Source organism: Polyodon spathula, chromosome 5, assembly GCF_017654505.1.
Source record: "Polyodon spathula isolate WHYD16114869_AA chromosome 5, ASM1765450v1, whole genome shotgun sequence".
NCBI lineage: Eukaryota > Metazoa > Chordata > Actinopteri > Acipenseriformes > Polyodontidae > Polyodon > Polyodon spathula.
The window spans coordinates 57402625-57425162 of NC_054538.1; the positions used below are offsets into that span (position 1 = coordinate 57402625).

At 39.0% G+C, this 22538-nt stretch overlaps 1 protein-coding gene across 5 annotated transcripts in view; it reads left to right on the top strand.

The window, feature by feature from the left end:
* The window catches only part of heatr5b (HEAT repeat containing 5B), a 66116-nt gene extending 43816 nt beyond the window's left edge, over nucleotides 1–22300 (top strand). For all 5 annotated transcript variants that reach the window (XM_041250837.1, XM_041250838.1, XM_041250840.1 and 2 more), the window contains exons 30-36: nucleotides 1589–1716; nucleotides 3477–3621; nucleotides 4278–4550; nucleotides 5287–5511; nucleotides 6720–6871; nucleotides 14287–14500; nucleotides 19922–22300. In XM_041250837.1, the coding sequence (XP_041106771.1) occupies nucleotides 1589–1716; nucleotides 3477–3621; nucleotides 4278–4550; nucleotides 5287–5511; nucleotides 6720–6871; nucleotides 14287–14500; nucleotides 19922–20229 (1445 nt within the window). In that variant the 3' untranslated portion in view covers nucleotides 20230–22300. The remainder of the gene's footprint in view (nucleotides 1–1588; nucleotides 1717–3476; nucleotides 3622–4277; nucleotides 4551–5286; nucleotides 5512–6719; nucleotides 6872–14286; nucleotides 14501–19921) is intronic.
* Nucleotides 22301–22538: the final 238 nt, after the last annotated feature.

Below are 22538 nucleotides of genomic sequence, written 5' to 3' on the forward strand. Positions count from 1 at the left end.
TGTGATTAGAAGAAGCTTTTCCACCCATAGAGACAAGACGGGAAAAAAAAAACAACAGAATGTATACCTGAGTTAGAGGAACGAAGAGAACGGCCCGGAGTGTATGGCTTCACCAGCTCACAGATGTAATCTGGGCCAAGTTGACTACAAGTCTTATAGGTCAGAAGTAGGACTTTAGGGGCTTCCAAGTGGTGCATCCAGGCGTTCCACAAAATTGGCCGAGCGCTGCCCGGGTGGGGAGGTCCTAGGTCGGCAGGGGAATCCACGGCTCGCTGCGCATCAGCGACCCCTGTGGCCGATAAGGCGCCGGTGGTTCTGCAGTGGAGCCTCCAGATCTGTGTTGTCCTCCGGCACTATAGGTCTGGTGGACTCGGTAGATCCGCATGGCGAAAAAAATGCCGGATTGGCAGGAGCATGTTTCGGGGGACGCGCGCTCCAGCCTCCGTTCCCCGAGTCGGTGGTGGGGTTGCGAGCGGTGAGCCAAGGATACAGATAATAATTGGGCACACTAAATTGGGGAGAAAACTGGGGTAAAAAATTGGAGACGCTAAAATAAAAAAATAAATAAAAAAAAAAAAGAAGTAGGACTTTATTATCTGCTTAACAGACAGCCAGTGTAAGGATGCCTAAACAGGGCTGATGTGCTGTCTCAGTTTGGTTTGTGTTAGGAGGTAGGCAGCAGAGTTTTGGAGAAGCTGAAGTCTTGAAATGGTAGAATCAGGAAGCCCTATAAAAGACATAATTGCAATAATCAATCCTGGAAGAGACAAAGCGTGACTCAGAATCTCTGCATCCTTTTGAGAGAGCATGGGTCGAATTCTAGAAATATTCTTGAACTGAAAGTAGGAGGTTTTTGTAATCGCACGGATGTGAGTCAAAATAGAGCTCAGAATAAAACATAACTCAAATTCCTTGCTGCAGATTTAAGTTCAAGTTGATTGTCATCAAAGGACAGTGAAAAAGAAGAGTATTTTTTCAAATGATGTCTTCAGTTTTGCCTGAATTTAGCTGGAGAAAGTTTTTATTTGTCCAGCTCTTTTAATATCACTGACACACAGGGAGAGATCAAAATAGGCATGTTTGTCAGAAAGATTAAAAGATTAATAAATCTGAGTGTCATCGGCAAATACTGAAATGAAGGGGAGCTAGGACCAAACCCTGAGGAACTCCAGAGGTCACTGGCAGAGAACTTGAAGAATAGCCACCCATTGTAACAAACTAACACCTAGAAATATTTTATTGTATGTTTTAATACATGGCTTCATTCATTCGATCGTTTGATCTGAACCTATAAAAGACACCAAATCATGGTTCAACCCCTTTCATGTTTAATTTGAAGACTTTCCCTTTTTTCTCCAAACATACTGTGGTCAATTTTTGGAGAAAATATATATATTTTTTTACAAATATTTGTAACATAAAAATACAGTAACTCACAGAAATGTAGCCACATGACTGGTATAAAAAATATTGTGTGATATGTGATGTTTTCACAGGTGTATTAATCATTTGTGTTCAGGTCAAAATACATGTAAAATAATTAAAGAAATGTTATGCAATTGACACATTTTACCTGTCTTCCCTTTAGGTGTCAGCATTGAGTTCCTGTGTTTCCCTAGACCAGAGGAACCTATTGAACATGTTGCAGCCTGTCTGCAGGCCCTTCGTACCTTACTAGATTCCCCTTGTGTAAGAACCCACATCGCAGAGGACCAGGTACGGCAACTTAACATGCATAGGCTTTCTTCTTTTGGTATTTATATATTTTATGACTCCCATTTGAGATTCAGCCTTCATGTTTAACTTGCAGGGTTAAATATCCTCAGATGAAAGTAGCCAGGGACTTTGACCGCAACAGTGGTAATGTGATGTTTGTTTGATTTCTGGTTCATATATAGGAAACATTGAAATATTCCTATGGGTACTACAATACTACTTTTAAGCTTTGTTTTTTTTTGTTGTTTTTTTTTAACTTTGGAATAAGGCTGTAAATGGACACTTTATGAAAGGTTTGGGAGCGGGAAATTCAATTCTCCAATCCCTGAATGGTCACTAATTGCTTCTGGAAAAATAATGATGGCTAACCCTTGAGACCAGCAAGCACTTTTCCATCTTGTGACAGATTTTTAGTGCTTGTTGCCTTCAGACTTGGTTTCCTCCTTTTCTTTCCCTACCTGCTGATCAATCAGCAAAACAGAAATGGTGCATTCTAACAACCAGTTAAAATAGTATCATAATATATGGAAATAAACATACACAAACAAATAGTCAGAGATGTGTGCATTCTGTGTGCCTTCGAGACATGGTGATTATCATCAACGAGAGAGATGTAATGGTTTTGTGTATTAGCTGAGGCAATAAAATGTAACTCAACCAGGAATAACAGTTTTGTCTTGAAGTGAAGAGAACAGTCAGGCTTAGCAAGTGTTCTGTCATTTACCATTTTTATTCCCAACAAGTGCTAATTATTGTCGCTACAAATATATTTTAAATGAGTTAGCTGTGGTGCTGCTGTTGATGATTCTCCAATGTAAGTGACACATGCCAAAGGTCCATTGGTTAATAAAGGGTATTGTATCTTACAGGATCAGTTATGACAGGTTCTACTGTATTCATTACAATTATATGAGCAGGAAAAAATGACTTGGCTACCGAGGGAATAAATACAAAAGCTGAAGAATTGGTAGGCCAATTCATGTCTTACGGCATGATATAAAAGATAAACAAACTTTTTGGATTGTTAATGGTGACATATTTTTGTATGTTAGTTTTTCAGTAATACCGTAATACAAAAACGTGCCTACTAGTTACATGTTGCAAATTAATCCTTTACATTGTGGTTTTATGTAGTTAAATTTAATAAGCAAAGATGTGTGATACAAGTGACGATAACACAAGCAACATTTAGTGTATTTTTGGTTGGTTTCGCAAGAGATGCAAATTTGAAAAACATTTTTCTACCAGCTACCAGTACATATATATTACTCAATCATTTCTTTGTTTTGTGTTTGTTTTCTTTCCTTCCCATTTTAAAGACCAAAACCCCCTGAAAGACCACACTGTATTTATATTCTGGTCTTAGTACAGGCCACAGTCTTGATGGTAAATTCAGAATACAGTGATCAGAATCAAGCTAACAAGACCGAGAGGCGATGTCAGATAAGAAACTTATCCGAGTCTAGAGAAACTCTTGGTTAACTTGGGGAAGCCATTCTTTATCAAAAGTTATTTGAAGTACAAAAGAGGTGCCTGTCTGTCTTTTGCATCCATACGAACATCACACATCCTGGTTTTGTTTGTATTAAATTCATAAAATAAATGATATGCATATTTGTTGTTCTGTCTGTAGTGACAAGCAACCTTCTAGTGCCTCTCCAGAGAAGAATGCTCAACCATACAGGATATGGACTATTGCTTTAAATGTAAAAGTCAGTAATGTCTTTGCAGTAAACCAGCAAATGTGAATTTTTTTCCAGCTGCTTGGTGTGGAACTCCTGAATGTGCTTCACCGTTTGCTCCTTACCCGCGATCCTCCCTCTGTGCAGCTTCAGGTAACCGATGTTGTGTGGGAGACCATACGAGCTGCACAGGATCAACTACAAGAGCAAAGACGTGCCAAGTGTGAGTAAAGAATAATCTGCATGTGTGCAAATAGAAGATTTACTCCCTGTTGTTAATACCAGATTATCTTGGGTTTAGCTGTTCATTTCTCAAACAATAAATAAGTAAAGTTCACCCAAATATTGGCTTCATAGTAGTGACAACCAAAGCTTCTCTGTCCCTTTCTTTTTTTATATATACTTTTGTCAGTACTTGAAATTGGCCCAATATCCTGAACGCACATATATATTTAAGGCTTTTTACAGCCTTTCTTTTCTTTGCTCTTTTCTCAGGTCACAGCCCTTATGACTGTGACCCTCTCACTACTTATAGGTGCTGCTCCTACAGCACTCCTGCTTTTCCACGGTGTGTTCCAGACCCTCAGCTTACATGTCCTGAAGCTGTTTTCATTATTACAACTGGGGTCAATTGCCTAATTACACCAATTGATGCATATGGGCTTTGAGATGCTTATTTGAAAGGCAGAGTCTGGGTACTTAATTGACGAAATAGTTTAAACACAATTCATTTGTGTAAGATGACACGTAAGCACCAAAAATCTGCAGGGGTAGTTCAGTACTACTGTACATTTGTGACCGTGACCGTCACAGTATTTTTTTGTATTTGTAACATGAAGGTAAGAAGAAATGTTCTATTTTTCTCATCCTTTCTCCCAGGTAAAGAGGATGCTAGTGAGAAGGATGCTGCTTGTATGCTGGGGGAGGGAGGGGATACTGGAGGCCTTGTTCCTGGGAAGTCCCTGGTATTCGCTGCCATGGAGCTGCTTGTATTCATCCTGGTACGACACCTCCCACAGCTTAACACCAAGGTCATGGACTCTCCCAGCCACATGCCCTACAAACCACAGAGACTGCCAGAGGAGAGCGCCAGGCTGGTGGCAGCCACTGTCACCATCTTAGCCGACCTGCCATCACTCTGCTCCCCAGATGGTAATGTACTCTAATCTAGTGCCTTAAGTCCTGCATGTCAGAGCAAGGAGTTGAGATTTTTTGAATTTGTAATAATGAACCCTTTTAAAACCTGGATTACTATTTTGGATTATAAAATGTAGCTTCAATTAAACATTTCCATCACATGATGGCATGATTTCCTGCAGAAGCACTTCAATAGACCTGCAGCTGCTTGCTTATTCGAGTGTCTGAGTACTAAAATAAGTTCAGATTAATGATTTGTTGGAAGAATTGATTGCATTCTGTTACAATACTTAAAATGTACTTATTATTTTTTTGTTTTGTTTTTGATTTTCTCCCAACTTTTATCCAAAAATCAGTTAAACTTTAATGTGTTTAAAAAAAATGTGTGTGTGTGTGTGTGTGTGTGTGTGTGTGTGTGTGTGTGTGTGTGTGTGTGTGTGTGTTATCCAAGGGATATACAATAAACAAAAGGCACCATATACAGTGGTTGAAATTTTAAATAGCTGCAGCCATACCACACTGTTGCAATTGTAATATCTCCTTTTAATATTTGTTAGCCATTCCTTCAGCTAATGACATTATTGATATGAAACATGTGCTGATTAATTTCCCTTGATTTCTGTGTCGAGATTGCATTGCTTTTATATTTAAAAAACAAAAGCCTATAAGCCTATTACAGCGGTAGGTACTTTATATCTACTATTGCTTTCAATTTGAACATTTCAATCTAATATTTTATTTGTTTTTGCAGGAAGCATGACCATTCTACCCACAATTCTTTTCCTGATCACTGGTGTGCTAAAAGAAACCGCGGAAAAGACAGCAGACAATCAGGTCCCCCCTCCCGTCTCCGCTGCTCTGCAGGGCATCAAAACCATAATAACCTCCCCAATGGCCAAGGTGGATAAAACCCATAAGGAGTGGACGGCTCTCATACGAAGCACTCTGGCCTCTGTCTTGGAGTATTCAAAGCCAGGTAGTTATCAGAGAGTATTTGTAAGAGGAGAAAAGTCTAGTTTGGGCCATGCACTCAGTGGGGTTCTACAGGAATTGGTGCAAGGACCCTTGTGGTTTCTTTTCTACAGTAATTACCTAGGTCAGATAATGATCATTTTCATTCACCACAAAGCTGGTTTAGTCAAAGTGACGGGGAACGCCACACACTGGTTTCGTATTTCTGTAAAATGCCGCTTCTCTTGTTTTAATAATGTGGACCAATAATAATAATTACATTCACACACTAACTGAAGATTTTAATAAAACTGAAAATCAATTTCAAAAAAGTATATTAAACAAATTTTTTTAATATTAACCTCTGGATATTAACCTGAGTACATACATTCGCCAGTCAGTACATTTTCTCAGTCAGTGGCTCTGTCATACATAGCTTGTCACCAGAGCTAAAAAAAAAAAAAAAAAAAAAAATGAAAGGAGACCGAGGCATTCTCCAGTGTAAATATTTAAGACGCTGCCCAAATTTCCAACCCTCAGTTTGAGGAAAAAATAAAACATAAAATATGCATTTACAAAGGTACAACCTCAGTTACGCATATGGAGGCAGTTTGTGGCCGTCTGCTATTACACAGAGCATTACAGTTATTTGCGGCTTCTCATTTCCAGTTGTAATTACTCACACCTGTTTTTCTCCCAATTTGTGAACTGTGGTGTTGCTTGGCATGTCAAAATACAGGGGTCTGATGTTTGTTAGAAACGCTGAAATTGTAAAAGCTCTTTGAATGGCTGCCTGTATCATGGATGATTCGAGATCGGGCAGTAACGTTTTGGTTTGTCTTTCTCTGCAGTAAAGTCATGTATTTTGTTACAGATTTTTTAATACACGCATCACTATACTGTACTCGAATTTAAGATGCAGGCTATTTTTGAGAAGCAAAAAATGGTTCAAAAAATTCGAAAGGAATACGGTAATTTGCTTTTGCCAACTGGGAGTTCTCAATCAGTTGTGCTGTGTAAATGCATTTGAATAAAATAAAGTGCAAACAATTTTCTCTCGCTGTGGTTAGATTTTAAGATGCATGTGAACGTGTTTTTACCGACTTTTATAACAAAATGTTTTTGTTCCAGGTCTTATTAATCCACCTAGGTTGATAATTGGTATCCTTAAATAATTTTTAAATTGTATGTTCAGCTTAAATAGGAGTTTGATAACCAGTTTCTTCTCTCCAGACGAATCCAAGCCCAAGATGGATGAAGTGAGCATGCTGACGGCGATCACTCTCTTCTTGCTGTCCGCTGGTGCAGAGATTGTTGGTGTTACTTCCTTACAGAATGGCTGTATGAAACGGTTCAGAAATGCCTTGAACTCCAGTGACCCATGGGTATGTTCAGGGCACTAGACTATTTCTTTGTGTCTGTGTCTATTTCTTTGTGACTTAACTGCTGTTAAGACTTTACTGTGTGTGTCTGTCTGTCTGTCTAGCTATCTATCTATCTATCTATATATATATATATATATATATACACACACACACATATACAGCTCTGGAAAAAATTAAGAGACCACTGCAAAATTATCAGTTTCTCTGGTTTTACTATTTATAGGTATGTGCTTGGGTAAAATTAACATTTTTGTTTTATTCTACAAACTACTGACAACATGTCTCCCAAATTCCAAATTAAAATATTGTCATTTACAGCATTTATTTACAGAAAATGACAACTGGTTAAAATAACAAAAAAGATGCAGAGTTGTCAGACCTCGAATAATGCAAAGAAAATAAGTTCAGATTCATTTTTAAACCACACAATACTAATGTTTTAACTTTAGGAAGAGTTCAGAAATCAATATTTGGTGGAATAACCCTGATTTTCAAGCACAGCTTTCATGTGTCTTGGCATGCTCCCCACCAGTCTTTCACATTGATGTTGGGTGACTTTATGCCACTCTTGGTGCAAAAATTCAAGCAGCTCAGCTTTGTTTGATGGCTTGTGACCATCCATCTTCCTCTTGATCACATTCCAGAGGTTTTCAATGGGGTTCAGGTCTGGAGATTGGGCTGGCCATGACAGGGTCTTGATCTGGTGGTCCTCATTGATGAAGGGCTTTCTTCTAGCTTTGCGCGACTTTAGCCCTGCCCCTAGAAGCCTGTTTCGAACCATCCTCGCCGCGCACTTCACCCCAGCTACCGTTTGCCATTCTTTTTGTAGGTCACTTGATGTCATCCTACGGTTGCTGAGTGACATTCGAATGAGTTGCCGGTCATCCCGGTCAGTGGAGAGTCGTTTTTGCCCTCTGCCGGTCTGTAGCTTTGTTGTCCCCAATGTGTGCTGCTTGACCTTGTTCTTATGAACCGCCGTCTTTGAAATTTTAAGGATGGAAGCAACCCGACGCTCACTGTATCCCTCTGCCAGTAAAGCCAGAATTGAACCCTTCTTTTCCTCACTCACAACTTTCCTTTTCAACTCTTTGGGCATGGTCAATAGTTATTTTTTGATTCCAATTACTTTTGAGGTACTACTAGCACTGTTTTGCCATCCAGCCTGTCCTATTACAAGAGGATAGTGATGACCACAGGGGTGGTTTTTCTACTTTTTCTTGTTAAATAAGATTTGGTTCAGGTGATCCCCTAATCAGTACCTCATTCAGTAGAATGAGGTGTGCCTGTGTTGGAATTCAACAGACACTGGAATGGAATGGCTGCCATACATATAGAGATGCTGATTTAAGAAAAAATTGCAGTGGTCTCTTAATTTTTTCCAGAGCTATATATATATATATATATATATATATATATATATATATATATATATATATATATATATATATATATATATATATATACAGTGCCTTGCAAAAGTATTCAGACCCCTGACCAATTCTCTCATATTACTGAATTACAAATAGTACATTGAAATTTCGTTCTGTTTGATATTTTATTTTTAAACACTGAAACTCAGAATCAATTATTGTAAGGTGACATTGGTTTTATGTTGGGAAATATTTTTAAGAAAAATAAAAAACTGAAATATCTTGCTTGCATAAGTATTCAACCCATGTGCTGTGGAAGCTCCCACTTTGCACCGATGAAAGAAATTGCCCTAACGAGGACACAATTACCTTACCATTGGCCTCCACCTGTGAACCATTGAAGTTTCTGGATAAAAACCCCACTGTTGAAGGATCATTGGTAAGGCTGTGAATCTGAAGGAAAATGAAGACCAAAGAGCATTCTACAGAAGTTAGAGATAAAGTAATACAAATGCATAGATTAGGGAAAGGGTACAAAATAATATCCAAGTGTTTGGATATCCCAGCGAGCACAGTTGGATCAATAATCAGGAAGTGGAAGCTGCATCACACCACCCAGGCATTGCCAAGAAAAGGCCGTCCCTCAAAACTCAGAGCTCAAACAAGGAAGAGACTTGAGAGAAGCCACAGAGAGGCCAACAATCACTGAAGGAGCTACAGAGTTCAGTGGCTGGGAGTGGAGTCATGGTGCACCAGTCAACCATATCAAGAGCTCTGCATAAGACTTGTCTGTATGGGAGGGTGGCAAGAAAGATGCCGTTACTCAAAAGTACCATGTGAAAGCACGTCTGGAGTTTGCCAGAAAGCATGAGAGTGACCCAGCTGCGATGTGGGAAAAGGTTTTGTGATCAGATGACACCAAGACAGAGCTTTTTGGCCAAAACTCAAAGCGCTATGTGTGGCGCAAACCTAACACTGCCCATGCCTCAAGACACACCATCCCTACAGTGAAGTATGGTGGTGGCAGTATCATGCTGTGGGGATGCTTCTCATCAGCAGGAACTGGGCATCTTATTACAATTGAAGGAAGAATGGATGGAGCAAAATACAGGAAAATACTGCAAGAGAGTCTGCTTCAGTCCACTAAAAAACTGAAGCTTGGGAGGAAATTCACCTTTCAGCAGGACAATGATCCCAAGCACAAGGCCAAAGCAACATTGCAGTGGCTCAAGAACAAAAAGGTGAATGTCTTACAGTGGCCCAGTCAAAGTCCTGATCTCAATCCCATTGAGAATCTGTGGCACTATTTGAAAATTGCGGTCCACAAGCGTCGTCCAACCAACCTAAAATCCAGGGCTGACAATTGAACGTGAAACAAGCAAAGATGACCTTCCATAGAGATCACTTTATGCGTGCTCGCACATGATCTGGTTTGTTTACTTTTTGCTGTCTAAAGGCTCAAGAGCTGCTGTGTTCCTGTTTTTTTTTAATTTTATATCTATTAAGCTCACATATCACATGAAGATCTTTTTCATTTGCAGTTTTTGAAACTGTCATGCAACTTCTGGTGAAGCAGTAAATAAGTGCAAGGTATTTTTGTCATTTACTAGCGAATATGAACACCTGAATTTTGTGTCCGAATATATGTAAAAAAAAATATTAGTTCAAATATTCAGATAACACACTATCTGTAATACTGAGTGACCAATTACCAGCAAAAAATATCCCAAAAGTAGAAAGTAGACCTGCCGATTTGGATGCAGAGCAATGAAATTAACTGTAAGATAGCAAAACAGAACAAAATACTCACCACTTTGTCATTTCAAATAATTTTTAGCAGTTTGTAAATGCTACAGAAAAACTAAAGACACATCTGCACATTATCCACTCCTCTCCAACAGACCTTGAAAAATTACTGAAATCTGAGACGTCGTTGAATTTATTTTTACTCTTTTCGTCTGTTATGCTCAAAGTGTTTTGCAGTGAGAGCAAAAAGACTCATCGCCATCTCAACTCCGTCCCCTGGTGTATCTTTTCATTGGTTATGTACACAATATCAAAAATAAAGATGTACTTTATTTTGCATGGTTTTTCAATTAAATTAATTTACTCAGCTTAACTTAATGTGTAGTTCAAAGTTATAAATGGGACTACTACTTTCCTCTTTTATAATACACCCAGGGATGCTTTGTTTTGTTTTTGTTTTTGTTTTTTCACCAGATAAAGTAAAATAATCTGGTTTAGTTTAGATTGGTATTATGTAGCACACTAGCTTAAGACTTTGTGTGTGTGTATATATATGTATATATTTAAAAATTTGTAACATTTTGACATTAAAATTTTGACATTAAAATTTGTCGCAGAAACTTCTGCTTCGCAAACTTGATGCAGGTTTGGATGCTGATGATATATGCCAAGTGTCAGATCAATTGCTCCACCGGTTCCCAAAAAGAAGATTTCGAAAGGTTTCTAAAAAATGCGTCAAACGGCCATTTTCGTTTCCGGTCAACACAATTTTGTTGTACAAAAGTCAGTTGTATTGATACAGTATCAGAGAAGAAGTTTGTGAAGTTTGGAGTTAGTCAAGTAAATTGTTTGTCAACTGACGCAGGTTTAAATTTCATATGTAAACGTATAAGTGGTGGCCATTTTGTTTTATAAAATAACCATTTTTACATATTTGTATTCCATTGTTACTGGGACGATAACTACCAAGTTTGGAGTTTATTGGACAAACGGTTTTCAAACAACAGCAGTTTGTTTTTAGGGGAGGGTTTCGATATTAAAATTTATCACAGCAACTTCTGCTTCGCAAACTTGATACGGGTTTGGATGCTGTTGATATATGTCAAGTTTCAGATCAATCTCTTCGCCGGTTCCCAAGAAGAAGATTTCGAAAGGTTTTATCGAAAAATGCGTCACAGCGCCAATTGCAAGGACACATCAGGAAAAAATTTTCAGCATCTGACAGCCAATGTATCTAGCTTGTTACCTGCCAAGTCAGACCCTGATCAGTCACACAGCATCAAAGCAGCAGCAGTTTAAAGTTTTGGGAAGAAAATAATAATAATAAAAAAAAAAAATCTTAACAATAGGCTTCCCAGCCTTTGGCTTGGAAGCCTAATAACAACAACAAATGAATACCTACATAAAAAATAAAATACACAAGGGGTGGGCACTCCGTCACAAAGTGAAACAGTGCTTGATTTCAAACCACATGACGTGATGCTGTTCTCTGATTGCTCAGTTGTGTAGTTGTTGCTCGACGAATTCGCAAAAATAGAATCGGGTTCTTTTTTTTTTTCATCACTCTTGTTGGACTTTGTGTGGCGGTGACATCGCTTGTCGTGTCACCTTTGGTGTGAAGAGCGCTATTGAAAAGCATAGGTTTTATTGATTTTCTCGTGTCGCTTGTCGCGTCTGGTGTGTAAGGGCCTTTATTCTACACCGCAATTATCGGAATTCCTTTATAGAACGGTTAACACATTTTTCAACTGCAAACACACTTTTTCTTAATCAAGCGATGGTACTTGCAGCCTTAGCAAAGTGTCTGAGGAAGATTATTTGGAGAACTTACACTGTATTTTGATCATGATTTTGAAGGAAAATGTCAACAACCAAGAGTAAATGTAGCAGCATATCACACATTTTCAACGTGCTATATTTACATTGGTCTGGTTTATCAACAGTCAGATTAATGTAATTGAATAATATTAACTTTGTTGTAAAATTATACACTTATCACTTATCACGGATTTAGAACATTATGTTTGTTTAAATAATTGATTTATTTCTTTAGTATAGCGTTGACAAGGCTGTTCCCAGCTTCATTATATAATGATAAAATGTCGTTCATCTCCACTAATAAGGTGGCAGCAGTAGTTTTAGTGGTTATTTGCATTACGATTAGCAGGTCACTCGTGATCTTTGCATCGTCCCTTTGGTTCACAGCCGCAGCCAGCCTCCCACAGTAACATTTCAAAGCTGCTCTGGGCTCTGCAGAATCTGTAGAGATTTCTGTGGGTGTTGAGTGACGTCTAAAGTGAATCTCCACAATTCTGTGCAGAACTTCGGAAATCTGCGCTATAAGAACAGGACCAAAGTCTCAAATAAGACTAGCACACACATGCAACTGCAGCAGGATAGCCTACTTATATCAGTGTGGTTTTGTTTAAACAAGTTATAACAGTATTCCAATTTTCTTAGGTAAGTGAAGAAATTTTTTTTTTTTTTTTTTTTTTTTTTTTAACAAACTCCACATGTGTAATAATCATTGGAAGCTTACTTGTGCAATGTCGTGGCGTGTAGCTATAAATCCAATAACACGTTTTAGTATTAAAGTACATTTTTTTTGCTATACATATTTTATTTATCCGGTTGAAAAAATAAGCAACTCATCTCTGCTCTTAAATAATAACCTGTGGTGCATGTTTGTGTTTTAATAAACCGATCATTTCCCAGTTCTATTTACCATCAGCTAAACATCATTTATTTATTTATGTATTTATTTAATTTTATACAGTAATTTTTTTAACAAACTATAGCACCATGTCATTTTGAGCAAATAGTAGATTTTAGTGCTGTTGTAGTATAACATTGAGAGTGTACAACTAGTGTTTTTTGTTTTTATTTTTTTTTTATTCTGATTGTCTTTATAAAAAAGAAACGTACCAAGTATTTTGGCATTGTAAAATACTAAATACCAAATGTTTAAATCATTCCATGAAAGGTAGTGTGAGTTGTTAGTTTTATTTTTGTGAATCACAGTAATTTAAGTGATTTAATTAGCCTTTCTTCATTTTTTAAGCCTTTATTTGATAACTTGCATAATGTACTGTATAACGTGATATTAAGATTACCACAGTATTTTTTTTTATTTTAACGGCTCTCATACCGTGCACATTTTATACCATCCCATCCCTAATCTGTATATGGACACCCTGTCGGGCCTTACTGCATAGATATGTATTGGAAAGACAGTTCCGCTCCAGAAAACCAATAGTAAACTAACCTAACGGAAAGGGACTGACAGACAGGGGTCTTAATGGCGATCTAGTCTTTATTTGACGTTTGTCTGAAGGTAAGGAATTTTTCCTACACGTAAAACTTGTACTGAAACTCCCCATGAGAAAGCTCAGGGGTTGTGCTGGCTCTGGTGCTGGATGTGCTGTGCTGTGCTGTCAGGAAAGTGCAGGCGTTGTGATGGCTCTGGTGCTACAGCTCCGCTGGCAGTCCTCTAATTAAAGTAAACAAACACACAGCACTCCGTAGCATTATGCTACTGCCAGCATAAGGGGTCATGCTTACTTAGCTGCACCCCCTTTTGTAGAGCCAAACTCCTCCCTATGATCAGCCCGATGCCACACTCAATCCATTTGCTATGCAGCTCCAAGCTGATCACAATGGATTTATTTAGCCTCATTGCTGCTACGCCCTTTCTCCAAGATGGCCAACTTCCAGTTTTGCCCCACCATTTAGTTGGGCCATCTCTGGAAAAGTGCACCACCAAGCTTACCAAGCGTCCTTCCTGGTTGGGAGGTAGGACTACTGCTTCGATTCCTTCTCTGCCCATCACAAGCCAGTAAACACTGGAAAATCACTGGAAATGGTTACACAATTCACATTGACTTCCCCCCTTTCCCCATTTAAAAAAAAACAAGAAAAACAACCTTTCCATGCAGTTGGACATTGTCTCTCCTTCCTAAGTCATATCTATCATTGATTCGTTCTGAATACTTTAAACCCACCCCAACTACTGAGTGGCAGCACATTCTACATTTCTATTGGAGACTCTGCTTGCGAGACAGCTGACAGGTTTAATAAGAAGGCATTTGTTCTCTCTCTCTCTCTCTGTCTCTGTCTATGAAACTTCACTGTAAATCACTGAGCAATGGTCATGTATCCCCCCAACAGACTACTTAGAAATATCATATCAAGGCTGCCTATAGTGGCTCTGCACACTATTGACACTGACTGTTGTGTTTCTATTATATTTTGCTTTGTTTTTTCTAAAATCCCTGTGTATCTTTGTATCCTTTTTGTTAGGTGCAGGCAAAATGTTACCAGCTTTTACTTTCTGTGTTGCAACACTCCAACCGGGCCCTGTCGACTCCGTACATCCACTCGCTAGCCCCTCTAATAGTGGAGAAGCTGAAAGCTGTGGAGCGGAGCAAACCCAACAGCAATACTGAGCTGCTAGCTGTGCAGGAGGGAATCAAAGTCCTCGAAACCCTGGTTGCCATGGGAGAGGAACAAAACAGTAAGTTAGGCTTGCATCTGTAAAATATTGACTACATTAAAAAAGAAATGGAAAAGCAAGTACCAGACAACGAATGATGCAGATCTCCTTATGCATATGCATCTCTTTTATACAATAAGAGGTTTGTTGTTATCCTCTTTCTGGTAATTAATACTGTAAATGTGAACTTATATGTCATTTTAATCTGTGCTTATATATCATAAGTTTTAGATTCTGACTTCATTTTTTCAGGGTTGGGAAAACTTGTGTAAAATCTCCTCTTGTACCCTTCAGTTTGGCCTCCTGATATGCTGTCATATTAAGGCCATATGAAAGTAATGTTTCTGGGTTATGGAGACTAAATATTTTATTGTATATTTATGACTTTTAATCCTATGATTTCCCCAATTAAGTCCCATTACTGGTGTTCTCAATTAAAAATTAACCATTTTCACTTGTTTTGACTTCTGCCATACCAACCCACACTTTGAGTTACTGGGGTCTATAGTATTTATCTGAACTGTGGCAAATTTAAACATCACTCTTGTTTAAATCATAAGCGAGTCTCTTAAGTGTATTTTTGTCTTTTAAATGTAAAAAATTGGATCCCCCACTGTTCATATCAATTAAATAGACAACATTGTCTTTACAAGCAAAAGTAATTGCTGTGCAGTCTGACGTTTTGCAGAGATTGAAGTTGGTCAGTCATCTGCCTTGTAGCATTTCAACAGTAGGTGTGTTGAAGTCTGTGGATAAACCCCAATGGAAAATGTAATCCAGGCATCCCTCAGATATACCAAAAATGTAATATCTTATTAAGGACTTAATCGTCCTTAAAAACATTTTAACACACTGCAGATTCACTCCCTGTGCAACAGATATAAGGGTTCCACCTGTAACACCCTTTGCTGTCTAATACATCCTAAGAGATGTCTGACAGAGCAAGCACAGAGCATGTCAGTAGGTAGGGTAAACAGTTGACCGATTAATGACAAGAAAGAAGGTGTTGAAGGGGTGGTGACAATTTTCTTCCCAGGCAAAATTTTTTTTTTTGTGACAATGTAAATGATGTATTGCGTATTGTAAGTCTGTTATCCCATCAGTGATCTTTTTATTTTAAGTGCCACAGCATTACATTGTTGCAGACAAATGTCATGGAATGAGCCAGTAATTGATTATGTCTGATTGGTTTTCTTAGAACAAATCAGCCTCCAAAGAGACAGGTACTGTACATGTAGCCCAGTGCACATATCTGCATATATCCATGTTAAGAGCTATGAGTTATAGTTTGTTAATTGATTGTCAAGCGGTTGTTAGTAACAGTTATGTATTAAAGAATACAATAAGTGGCTAAAATAAATGCATGAAAAATAAAATTAATGGTTTCCAGTAAGAGAGAGTAGATTGTAAAGATACAGTTGTTTAATATATATATAACCAGGTAAAAAAATAAAAAAATTAATATATATATGTGCGCAAGTACGTACGTGTGTGTGTGTGTGTATATATATATATATATATATATACACACACAGATATACACTTTGTTAAAGGGTTACTTTCTTCATTTTTTTTGTTTTGTTTCTGAAGCTTACTACAGTTATGTCTTCGTGAGGTTTCAACAAATACACTGATCCCTTGCGGTGTGTGTATATGTGCGACTACAGTTCTGGTGTTTGTATTCTTGTTTAGTTTTACACACTGAAACAAATGCTCTGTTTTAAAATAGAGATTCATTGTATTAATTGTAGAAAACTACTCAAGTATATGCTAGGTTCGTCGTTGGCCAACAGTGATGATTTTTGTTACTCCCACAGCAGACTTGTGCCGCTGAGCAAAGCTTCTCGTGTGTATTTTTCAGTTTTTTTCACAAAAATACGAACGCAGCTGCTGGGCTCAGCAGTCTTGCGTTGGACGGAGACGCATGCTTCGGGCTAAGCTGCTTGCAGCTTCTCCCTCAGTGTCTCGTTGCCACATTAGTTCTCTTGCATAGCGATTGTGAAGACTGTTAGGGCTCTAACGGCAGGCTTCCTCCAGTCTTAGAGCTCTGTTAGCTAGCCAGAAGCTATATAGGTGGGTATCCTTATATATTGCTTCTTCTGTAGCTGTAGGTCGCCAGTATACATACCGTACAGCGAACAAGGTTATTGTGTCATGTGCACCATCCCGTGGTACCATACAGTGCGTATCATACCATGTGCACCGGACCGTGGGTACCGTGCCATGTGCTCAGTACAAAGTGTACTGCACTGTTGACACTGATGTGTGCACCGCACCATGCTGTGTTTAGTGCTGTGTGTACCACAGAGATTATACCTCAACGTACAGTAATGTACTAGTGCTCAGGCACTGTGCAGGTACTTAAGAGTGAGCAACGTTAAACAGTACCATCTGGTCCAGTACCAGCAGATTTGGTCAGGGTAACTTGTCCTATTTAACTTTATTACAGTGTTATTGCCTGTTACATAAGCAGTATTGCTGTCTGACACAGAAAATGTATGGTTCCCTTTCAAGTAGGGAATATTAACCATTACAAAATTTGTGTTTCCCCTTTGACACCCGAACCTGAAAACGTTATGCAAAGACTGTCGTCAGAGTAGTGTGATGCAGCTGCTGCTCCGCCCCTGAGAGCAATATAGAGCGGCACACACTGACAACGATGCCATTTTCCTTTTCATCTGAGCCTGCATTGATCAAAATGTATCGCCTTTCTAATTACCTTTTTGGCATTATTTAGCTTTGCTTTGAAATGCTAAATTAATATATTTAATTGCTGAAGTAAAAATTGTTCATTTCTAACTTTTCTTGTATTACAGCCAAGTGCTGCTAAAGCCCCATCGCGGCCTATTGCTCTGCGGGAAGCCTGCGGCTCAAGTGCCGTCCTTCCTGGGACTTTAGCAAGTTTGTTTGCTCTCTTTGTTTTTCTACTCCGCCAGAGTTCGCTTTGCGTTCTCCGTTTGTGTGTAATTATGGCCCGGCAGCAGTTTGATTAAAGGGGAGATTAACTACATGAATCAACATTTTCTATCTGGTCATCTTATTTGCCAGATTGTATGGTATTGTGTTCACACACCACTTTCTTTTTTATTTATTGATTTTCGGTTTGTAAAGCTGGATCCACACGTGAGCGATCAGTTGCACAACTTAGTTGCATGCAACCAAGTCCCTTATATGTGGACGTTCCTGCAACCAGCTGTGAGCAGTTGCGCAACCAGTTGCTTGAAGTAGAGCCGGGCTCTACTTTCCAAGCAACCACCTGAGCGACTTCTGTAGACATAGACGATCACATGGCATTTTGCAGACTGTGATTGGTTCTTATAATGCTGACTGCACTGCTTGCATATCCTGTCATAAAGAAGCACTAATTTTACACGGGACAAAAAAATTATTTAAAAAAAAAAAAAGTGTCAACTCTGTTGTCAAAACCAAAAAAAAACTGTCACCTCAGTTATCATAAAAAATTAAACTTGTAGATGCAGGAACCTTGTTGCCCAAGTAATTGCTCGCAACTGAGTTTTCAGGAGCAATTGGGTTGTGCAACTGATCGCTCAGGTGTGGACCCGGCTTAAAATATATGTGCGATGCAAAGTGTTCAGTTATACTGTAACTTATGTCTCTCTTTATACTAAGCCTAGTGTTAAACGCTCATCGGCTTTTTTCTGCCTGTAAAAATGTCGTTGTTAATCAGATGAAGTTTTTGTTTGAATAGGAACAGGAGTTTGTTTTTTTTTGTTTGAAAAGGAACAGTAGTTTTGTCTTGTAGCCTGTGTACCTAGGTTGGAAAATAAAAATGAGAGCTGTCTGTAAAAATAAATGAAAGCACAAAGAGCATCATAATAATAATAATAATAATAATACAAGTGCATCAATGATTGCTGTGCATCGTGGGCTAAGTTAGTAACCGCAGCATGGAGCTCAGTTTTGTCCATGACTGAAAATCGTGCTTTTTGATAATCACTCGCATACTTATCCTTACAGTACTGCTTACACGTTAAATATGTAACAAAAACATCTCGAGTTGTTAGAACATTTGTTAAACAAACAGACATATAAATGACCCTTACAAAGTTCATTTTCAATTATTTATTTTTAGTTAATATATCTGATCAACTTATTCCCTGGGCTCAATCTACTAATTGCCCAGACATAGTACTAGTAGGCGTAAACCTTAGAAACAATGGAATATCCCCTTTTAAATTCTAGACGGCGATCCTCTTTTTCCCTGGCCTACTTATTCCCCAGGAGACCAGTATTGGTACCGAGTGGCACTGGCACTGACACTGTCTACTGTGTGCACGGGTACCTGATACTGTCTGTTGTGTGCACTGACACTGTCCTTTGCAGGTAATGGCATGTGATCTAGAGGGCGATACGTTATCTATTTTCGCCTCTGATGATGCAGAGTCTCTACTATGCAAAAGCAGGCCATTTGCATAGTAGACCCCACCCCCACCCCCCCTCAACAAGAGTGGGAGATTCTATTCCAGGTATTTTCTGGTGCCCTAGCGGGATGGAGGCCTCGGACCTATCCTCTACCTCAGACAGGTCACCCTGTATCTGAGTCGACGGAGGTTCAAGATGTTGACCATGCAGCAACTGTTGCAGTCAATAAGGCCAGGCAACTGGTTCACAACAGTGGACTTGAAAGACACTTGTTTTCATAACCCCATAAGACCAGAGCACAGGAGGTACCTGGGGTTCGCTTTCGAAGGGTCTGCGTACTAGTTCCGGGTAATGCCATTCGGCCTCTCTCTAGCTCCCTGTGCCTTTTCGAAGTGCAGGAGGCTATTCTGGCCCCATTGAGACTCAGCAGTCTCGGAGTACTCAATTACCTGGACCACTGGCTCGTTTGTGCTCTTTCTTCAGTGCAGGCAGAGGCCCACACGGAACTCGTCACCGACTACCTTTGTCAGTTGGGCCTGTCGGTGAATCATGCAAAGAGCCAGATCACACCCTCTCAAACAGCCTTCTGTTTGGGAGTGCGTCTGGACTCCAGGTACATGCTGTCCACTCTGTCGGACAACAGTGCAGAGAATAGCCGCTTGTCTGAAGCTTTTTCGACAAAGCCACACAGCAAGGATGAAACAAAAGGTAGAATCTGTTTCATCCACATGATGTATAGGATAAGAGATTGGGCTAGATTCAAGTGGTTTACTCCAAATTGTGTGCTCATTTTCTTCAAAAATGAAAAATAAGACAATTCTAAAACTAATAAACAACTTCAAACTACTTGTGTGATTGTTTTGTTTTTGTAACTTTATTGGGTGTGTACTTCCCTTCTGATAAGGTAGTAAATTGTTTGGAGAATTTCGCCCATTGTTTTTTTATGAAAGGGGGAAAAAATACTGGTAAATTGTTGTTTTTGTGTCTCGCTAGGTTTGTTTGTTAAAAAATTGTAACTTCTTAGTTAAAGTAACATTGCTTTCTTTGTCCTTTCAATAGGAGTCCAGCTCCTTGCTCTCCTGGTTACAACACTTATATCCTATCTTCTGGATGAGAACGCTTTCACTTCAGCCCCACCTGCTTCCAAGGGCCTCCACGAGTTTGCACTGCAGGACCTGATGCGCATCGGGCCACTCTACCCCAGCGCCTTCAAGACAGTGATAGGGGCTGCCCCGGAGCTGAAGTCCCGGCTGGAGACTGCAATCCGAGCCAGCCAAGCCAGCAGCAAGGCCAAGGCAGCTGCAACACTGGCCCAGACCACTGTGCAAGCAGCACCTACCATCAAACTCAAAACAAGCTTCTTCTAAAGTGGCAATCCAGGGCGGGCTGCAGTACTCTATGCTCTACATGAGAGCCATAGACAAGCCTATTTCCCTTTGGCCAGTATAAACTGAGTGACTTCCCTCTTGTGGTGTGGATTTTTGGGTTGTTTGTGCCCAGGATAGATACACTATCAATTTCTGGCCTTTTAAAATTCCTGGGCTACTTTTAAAGGGCTGCTTCTTTATTTATGTTTTTTCTTTTTCCTTTTTTTTTTCTTTTCTCTGGCTGGCTACTACTACTGGAGTATATTTCTGTTATAATATTTGTGTGAAGAATAGCTTATTAAATAAAACCTACTTCATTATTTTAAATATATGAATGGCTGAAAAAATGTATAGATTTATGACAGAAGTTGCAGAAATTAAATATTTTCCCTATTCTTTTGACTGGCTCATGACATTGAGGGCCTGCTTTTCAAAAAGTTCTGTAAGGGGTAAGTAATGAGTAAGGGTAGTAAATAAAATGTACTAATTGTTATTATTTTTAAACTAAAAGTATGCTTTGAACTTCTAATACAAGTCCTGTTTTGTGCACATTTAAGTCACATTTATAAGTACGTTTACACAAAATGTAATGCATTTTGTAATTATGTATTCATTCTCAAAGTTAATAATCAAAAGAATTGGATCTTCTTTTTTACCTGAAACTTGTATGGACAACACATTCATAGACAGGTGTTTTGCTCTGGGCAAGAAGTCACTTAAAAATGACCTATTGCTTTTAGAAAAGAAACCTTACTTAACATTGTTGTCTCCTGCATTGTACTCTGCATACCTATAACAGGGATGTGTTATGTGTGTGGGTCACCACTGAATAATCATGAGTCAGACACAGAACATTGGATTTAACACGCCACACATTGTGCAGATTTATTTAAGACACACACACACGTGCTGCCACTAGGGAACCAGCAATGGTAGAGTTAGTGTCATATTTAATAAAGAAAACAAAACAAAGCTAAAACTAAAAGTTTACCACACACGACATCCAACATCCCCAAAATTTTCCCAGGCACCGTGTTGCAGTTGAGGGGTACTGTAGTAGTCCTCCTCTTTGATATAGCATGGCGGTGCAATCACCTCGGGCTGTGTGCAGCCTCACCAGGAATGCCCCCCCAGCCAATCCAGACCTGATCACTTCAGATCGGTTGCCTATCAACTCGTCTTCTGTTACGCATCCTAGCTCCACACATCCACGCAAGAACCAGTGACAAAGTCCTCCCTGTCACAATACCCCATCTTTCAACATAATAAATTTTTTGATGCTTTAGACACAGGTTTGTATTTTTTCCTCCGTTATATTTTGTTTCTTGGGATGTTAAGCTCATAAAGGAGAAGATAATGGCACTGGATACAGTGCACCTCAGCCCTGACCAGAACCCCTTGTAAATGTAATCCTGGGTTTTTTCAAGAGACTGCCAGTTGTGCTTTGATTTTTTTGAACATAGGTCAGTGCTGTTTGCAGCATAACTCAGTTCATTAATGATGTGAAAAAACTTAATGAAAACAAATGAGATTGTGTTGAAATCAATATTGGAGACCGCTAAGATACATGACAAATTCTAAGGTATTCAGAGTTGCAAAAAATTACTTTTACAATGCTCCCTGAACACTGGCGCTGAAACAGGTCTTTTGCTTTAACCTAAAAGCTATTTCATTGTCCCTGTTCTTTGTCAGACCTTTTTTTTCTAAAAGAACATCTGGATTTAGTTTGTGTGTCTAATTATTCATTAAGGTTGCTACCCACCAGACGCAATGCATCAAAATGAATAGAACCTATACTTTTTGATAAGTATCTTCCACACCACAGGCGACGTAGGAGCAGCACTGGAGCAACGCAAAATAAATAAAATGTAATCCTATTATTTGTGATTTGACGCGTACCAACTAAGACATTGAGTAATCAGAGAACAGCTTTAATGCACATGATCCAGCAGGGTGATGCAGCATCCAAAATGACTGAGGAAACAATAATTGTCTTTGAAAAAATACCCAGAGCTTTATGACAAAGAGCATCACAATTATAGATACAGATTTGAAATATAATATATGGGAGTCCATTGGAAGGCACTGGATAAGCCTGGTGTGTATGATATATTGCCATATATGTTGAAATACCATCAGAGAGGACACTCATAATTTCCACATCATGTTGACGAATTTGTACCAGTCTTGAGCATAGTTTTGTCAATAGCAATTTTGAACAGTTGTATAGATCTGGCAGTTTTCAAACGTGTCACATTGCCTCTTGCTTCCAGTGTGTATGGTCATGTCGCTGGGAAATTGTCGCCAAT